The following is a 6,701-nucleotide window of genomic DNA, read 5'->3' as shown; positions in this document are numbered from 1 at the left end:
ATTTCATTCCTCTTGAATGGCATTATATTCTATATTGGCATGTTACTATATATTTATTTAATGGCACTATATTATATATGTACTTGATAGGGCTATCTTCTTTATAGTGTAAACTCCATAAAATTAGAAACTTGTCTGTTCTGATAACTGCTGCTATCTTAATGCCTAGAAAATAATAACAAATGACATAAATATTTCCCCTCTTATTACAGCATCTATCCCAAAGTAGATGTTTGTGTTCATTGGTTACAGTTTATCTCCCAGTCTGTGTCCTAAACTTCCAACCGCAGTTTATCAATATTAATCTATTAAAACATCTCATTTGCATAAAAAAGAAAAGGAGCTTTCAATTGCTACTAGTTATTTAGATGAAAGAAGTTTTGGAGTTCAATTTTGTTATATGTAATAAATTTTCAAGTATATATATGCTTTGATATGAAACTCCATATCTAGTTATATGCTTTAGAGAACATATAAGGAATAATGTGCAGAGATGTTCATAGTAGCATTATTTTAATGGAGATAAACAAGATATAAGTGAGAGTACCAAATAAAAATGGCTAATTACAACTTGATGTATTTGTATATTTATATTCAGCAGTTTTAATCCATGAAATGGATTTAATCCATAGAGATATAGAAAGTGAAATGTTGAGTGAAAACAAATATTGCAACTTAATTTTTAAAAATTAATTTAAGGAAGCGGAGGCCAGAGAATGGAAGCGGCGGCGGCGACGCGGCGGCGGGCCATAGGGCTGCGGCCTGGCTAGGCCGCCGCAGCGATGTCGGGCTACGCGCGCAGCCCGGGTGCGCCCCCGCTGTCCCGGGCCCGGAGCCTCGTCGTTCCCGACGATGACAAACTGGAAGACCTTGAAGAGGCAAATCCATTCTCCTTTAAAGAGTTTCTGAAAACCAAGAACCTTGGTCTGATGAAAGATGATACGACCAATAGCAGAATTTACCCAAAGGAAGCCTCAAGGCACTCATTGGGACTGGACCACAGCTCTCCCACCCCCCAGACTGTGGGGTATGGCCTGGAATATCAGCAGCCATTTTTTGAAGACCCCACAGGGGCTGGCGACATCGTGGGTGAGGAGGAGGAAGATGAAGACAGTGGGTGGAATGGGGCCTATTTACCATCTGCTGTGGAAAAGACTCACTCCTCCAGGGCCACGGCCAGCACATCACCCTGTGGCACGTACCTTTCCTTTTTTTCCACCCCATCGGAGCTGGCAGGGCCCGAGTCTCTGCCCCCCTGGACACTGAGTGACACAGATTCACGCATCTCTCTGGCATCTCCAGCAGGGAGTCCTAGTGCAGAGTTTACAACTCACGGGGAGTCTCTGGGAGACAGACACCTGCGGACGCTGCAGATAAGTTATGAAGCACTGAAAGATGGAAATTCTAAGCTAAGAAGAAAGCTGAATGAGGTTCAGAGCTTCTCTGAAACTCAAACAGAAATGGTAAGGACGCTTGAGCGGAAGCTAGAAGCAAAGATGATCAAAGAGGAGAGTGACTACCATGACCTGGAGTCAGTGGTCCAGCAGGTGGAGAAGAACCTGGAGCTGATGACGAAACGGGCTGTAAAGGCAGAAAATCACGTCATAAAGCTGAAACAGGAAATAAACTTGCTCCAGGCACAGGTCTCCAACTTCAAGCGCGAGAACGAAGCCCTGAGGTCAGGCCAGGGTGCCAGCCTGACGGTGGTAAAGCAAAACACTGACGTGGCCTTACAGAATCTCCGTGTTGTCATGAACAGTGCACATGCCTCCATAAAGCAGCTGGTTTCTGGAGCTGAAACATTGAATTTTGTTGCTGAAATCCTTAAATCTATAGACAGAATTTCCGAAATTAAAGATGAGGAGGAGAAGTCTTAAGGACCTCTGGATGCTTCCAGCTCCCAGCTCCGTGTGCCTTGATCAGCAGTGCTTCATCTGAATGTGCAATTGTGCCCCAAACTATACAGTCTTCACTCGGAATATTTATCATGAGATACTAATTTCATGACCTAAAACAGTGTTATTGTCCACGTGCAATAAGAGCAGCTCTTGTCCGTGAGTTGCTTTTGTGGTTTATGTGCAGTCCTTCTTGGTGAAATTTTCATTGTTTTGTAGATTCAGTAACCTGTTGGAAGAAATTTTTATAAAATCCAGTGAGTTTTTAAATTACTAAATATGAAAACAAAAGTTCTGTAATAAGTAATAAGTGCTCTTCCATTTTCATCCCAGAACATGGATAAGTTCAGTTGATTATCTTGATTACGTAAGTAGAAAGAACACTAAGAATCACTCAGGAATGAGCAGCTTGAACAGGGACATGTGCCTTTTTGCTGTCACTCAGCGCCTATCAGCCTTTCTAGGGTGGTTTCTGTGGTCAGTGGCCCAAGTACAGAGGCACCACTTGGTGGACGCTGCTATTCCTCCTACTGGGACACAAGGTTGCAGACATTCCACACTGTGAAGGTGTCTAAACTTGGGCTTTGAGCCTTCAGCTTTGAAAAGCTATTTTGGCTGGTGATTTTGATACACATTTCAAGTGTGTTTTGTACAGTGAAGCTTAGAGTTCGGTAGTCTAAAGTGTGTGCAGAGCCTCATTGGGTAGGCATGAGGTCTTTGGGCTCCTCATATCTGCTTTACTGTTTGGGAGGGCACAACAGGCACCCTGTGCCTTTTGGGCTGTTTTCCTGGAGATGCTATTTTTTACCTTCCTTTTCCCCTCTTGTTCAAACCTACAGGTTTCCTGTTTAAATAAATTCTGAAGTTCATATAAAAAAATTAATTTAAGATACTTAATATCATATTTGGGGTATATACATATACATGAGATATGTGTGTTTTAAAATATAAAGACACAAATCAGATATTCTTATGGTCTAACCACTGAGCTTAGAAAAATGGCAAAACCTATAGTCTCTTTCTTTCTGCTTTGTTCTGTCACACTCTCTCTCTGCCTGTGTCATTATCTCAACAGCAATAACAGCAATTCATGAATCAATATCCAACTTCTTGGTCATTTTTGAAATTTACTTACCTAGAACTTAAACAATTTTTGAATTTTCTTTTTTCATAGTAAATTCCATGTGATGTTTTGAATTTCTGTATATAATTCTGAATAATCTCTACTTAGAATGTGCAACTGGAAAATATGTTCCATGTTGAAATATCTTGTCAGGTTTTGATAGAAAGATAATGCGGGTCTCCTAAAAAGATTTAGATTGCATTCCCTGTGTTTCCATTTACTATTTTTGAAGTAAATTGTAGAACTCATGATGAATACAAGTGGTCCCCAACGTTTCACTGGGGGAATATTTTAATTTGAAAATCCAATCCTTTATACTTAATGAACCAAAGAAATCTCTTATTTCTTCAGGTGTCCACTTGAAAGTTTTTATTTTTCTAAGAAACTGAAAAGAGTCACTTTATATAAACTAACATGCATAAATCTCAGTGTATAGCTGCACATGTTTACATATATGGACTCATATAACTACCACAAGGAATGAGCTCTTGAACATTTCCATCACTCTAAAAATGCTCTCTCTTAACTCTTTTCAGTAATCATTAATCTTACTTCTATAACTTTTTTTTTCTGGAACTTCACAAATAGAAATATATCTAATATATTTAGCTTGTTTTGCTCAACATAATGTGTTTTAAAGAAATGTATTCATGTTATACATATCATTAGTTAATTTTTATCACTGTGCAGTATTCTATTTTATGAGTATACTGTGACTTATCAAAATTTCTACTAGATGATGATCTGGGTTATTTCCAATTTCTGGTCACTATGAATGAAACTACTATGAAAATTTTATGTGTACTTTTGTGGGAAGATGAACTCTTTCTCTTGAGTGTATACAGAACACTAGAATTTTGTATGTTTAGTTATTGCTGAATAATTCTCAAGGTGAACAAAGAAATTACACTTTGGGCTGGGGATGTGGCTCAAGTGGTAGCACGCTCGCCTGGCATGCGTGCGGCCCGGGTTCGATCTTCAACACCACATACAAACAAAGATGTTGTGTCCGCCGAAAACTAAAAAATAAATATTAAAAAATTCTCTCTCTCTCTCTCTCTCTCTCTCTCTCTCTTCTCTTCTCTTTAAAAAAAAAAGAAATTACACTTCTAGTACTTACCTTTAAGATTTTTTTTTTAACTGCTCTTTAGTCTCACCAACAATTATGTTTTCAGTTATTTTTACAACAACCACTAGGATGTGGGTAAAGTGGTTACCTCCTTACAGTTTAATTAAAATTTCTAAAGATACTAGTGAAATTATGCACTTTTAAATATTTTTATTGATCATTTGGGTATTTTATATTGCAAGGTAACCTTACATAACTCTCCCCCTATTTTTAAATCTTTATCTTTATTATTGATTTATAGCAGTTCTGTTTTTCATTCCTATGTCTATCAAAATCCCTATCAAATTTATGTGCATTAAGCATCTTATCCGTGTGGTTGGTTTTCTTTTCTATTTTATGAGTGATTTCCTTTGTTGAACAGAAGTTCTACATTTTAATTAAATCTAACTCAGTCTTCTGTTTTACAGATGTTTTTTGATTCCTATTTCTGAAATAATTATTTACTCAAAGCTTGTAAAGATATTCTGTTTTTATTCTAGAAAATTTAACCCCTACAAATTGTGTTTTGAGCATTTGTTTGTGTCAAGGTGCATATTCTCTATTCTGATATCCCATTGATATCCTATTTATTCACTACAGTAGGTTGAAAAGAAATTCATTTACCTGGTGTTTCAGAGCAGGTGAATGTGCATGTGTGAGTCTGCTTCCAGACTGTTTTGCTCTTTTTGTTTTGTTTTATTTTGTGCACACTTCTGTCAGCATTACAATCTCAATACTGTATTAAGATATTAAACCTTACTTTTTGATAGTGTGGGACATTGTTCCTTTGTAGGATTCCTACTTGCATGTGTAACTCTCTTATATTTTTATCCTCCAGACTCCTCTCACCACCAAAAAATAATAATAATAATTGATTAACAAAGCCAAAGGAGGAAAGAAAAAATGTAGAGGAAAAAAACAGTATTTTTGGGATTTCAAATGCTAGAGAGTTTGAATCTCCACATCTACTTGAGTGGAACTGACATCATACTGTCTTCTAACATAAGAACATAAAATGTGTCTCCTTTTATTTGGAAACTAAATAAATCACTCAGTAATATTTTGTAGATTTTGGTGTAAAGATTTTTTTATAGCTTTTAGTAAGTTTGTATTTATGTTACTGTAAGTATTATTTTAAAGTATTATCTATGTATTTGGTCACTTGGCTGGATGAAAGTAAATGGACATAACCAATAGATTCTTCTGTATATTAAAGATATAAGAAATGATTATTAATAGAATTTTTTTCTTCCACCAAAAATGGCACCTGCCAATCTTTATTTATTCAGTTTTTTCCTTTTATTTTATTTTCTTGCTATTCTTCTCCCCCAAAACCCTGAGAGTCTTCATTTTTTTTTCTGCATTGCTTACAGTTACAAATTTTCCTGGCTTAGAACTCTTAAAATTGTAATGTCCACACTTTTCTAAGAGTCATGAAAATGAAAGGGGTTCCTATTTAATAGAATCCAGTCAGTTTATAAGTGTTATAGTTGAAAATAGTATGTTTTATATTACAATTAAGGGAACAATCCTGTGTGTCATGAAATCTGTACTCCTGAAATGTATGAAACCTATACTCCTCAGATAGTATCTATATAATACCCATAGCTGTTGCAGTTTTTAAAGGAATAGTGACAAGAAGCATTACCAAAATAAGAATTTTAGAAATGGTTTCATGTACATAATACTTTTAAGGAACACAAATCAGTGAAAGAAGACAAAGGGGAAAAAATTCAAGGATATTGTAGAGAAATTTCTTGCACTCAGAGAAGTTTAGATAAAATGATTATAGTATCTTATATGCATAGATGAATATGTCACAATGAAACCCATTATTCTGTATAATTAATATACACTAATTTTTAAAAAGGCCAAGGGCCAAACTCATTCTACAATTTTAGCTTTTGTAGGTCAATGTATTGTTTGTTTTATCTCATCATTTATCAGATAGTTTCAATAACTCAGGGTAAATAAATAATCTATGATTTGCCAAATTATCTTAAATTTCAGGTTTATGGTATATAAATCCATGGATATTTGTTGCGTCTTAAGAGGAAATGCTTTCTTCACACAAATCTACTTCTCTTTAGGAAGGATTTTTTATGCATTTAAGAGACCAATGTATCTTTTAATCAAATAAATGCATATCAAGTATTATTGAGAAAATTCACTTTTCTTCCAAAAGTTATCAATATTTTTGTTACTTTAAATAGTGAATTTTTCAATTTCTAAATATGTATATTTTAAAATATATGTCTAAAACTGCTGAATGTTTTATTATTTTATTTGTACAAATTTATTATAGAGTACCATCTGATAATTCAATATATATGTATGTATGGTGCATAATGATCAAATCAGGATAGGTAACCATTCCATTTCCTTACACATCTAAAAGTTTTTGACTGGCATGTAATAATTATACATATTTATGGGATACAATGTGGTATTTATAGAAATACATGTTCACAAAATGTATGATCTTCTTTGATTTCTTCATCAGATAACAATGTTTCTATGAAGAAGTTAATGTTAATAATTTTCTCAGTTAAATTAGCATAAGAGTACTTCTATT

General features: G+C 35.0%; 1 protein-coding gene across 2 annotated transcripts; it reads left to right on the top strand.

The window, feature by feature from the left end:
* The first annotated feature begins 762 nt into the window (after window positions 1–762).
* LOC143641517 (endosome-associated-trafficking regulator 1-like) lies at window positions 763–2,012 on the top strand. 2 transcript variants are annotated; one of them, XM_077109022.1, is made up of 2 exons: window positions 763–1,194; window positions 1,303–2,011. In XM_077109022.1, the coding sequence occupies exons 1-2, from the start codon at window positions 783–785 to the stop codon at window positions 1,875–1,877; spliced, it is 987 nt and encodes a 328-aa protein (XP_076965137.1). In that variant the 5' UTR covers window positions 763–782; the 3' UTR covers window positions 1,878–2,011. The 2 variants fall into 2 exon arrangements, with proteins under 2 accessions (XP_076965137.1, XP_076965136.1); XM_077109021.1 differs by having other exon boundaries at window positions 763–2,012.
* The last annotated feature ends 4,689 nt before the right edge of the window (window positions 2,013–6,701 follow it).

Source organism: Callospermophilus lateralis, chromosome 3 (assembly GCF_048772815.1).
Source record: "Callospermophilus lateralis isolate mCalLat2 chromosome 3, mCalLat2.hap1, whole genome shotgun sequence".
Lineage (NCBI taxonomy): Eukaryota > Metazoa > Chordata > Mammalia > Rodentia > Sciuridae > Callospermophilus > Callospermophilus lateralis.
Note: the sequence above shows the minus strand (reverse complement) of the source record. Positions and strands in the feature narration are given on the sequence as shown.

Coding starts and splice junctions, on each gene's coding strand:
- LOC143641517 (XM_077109021.1), top strand. CDS start 783: ATGTCGGGCTACGCGCGCAGCCCGGGTGCGCCCCCGCTGTCCCGGGCC.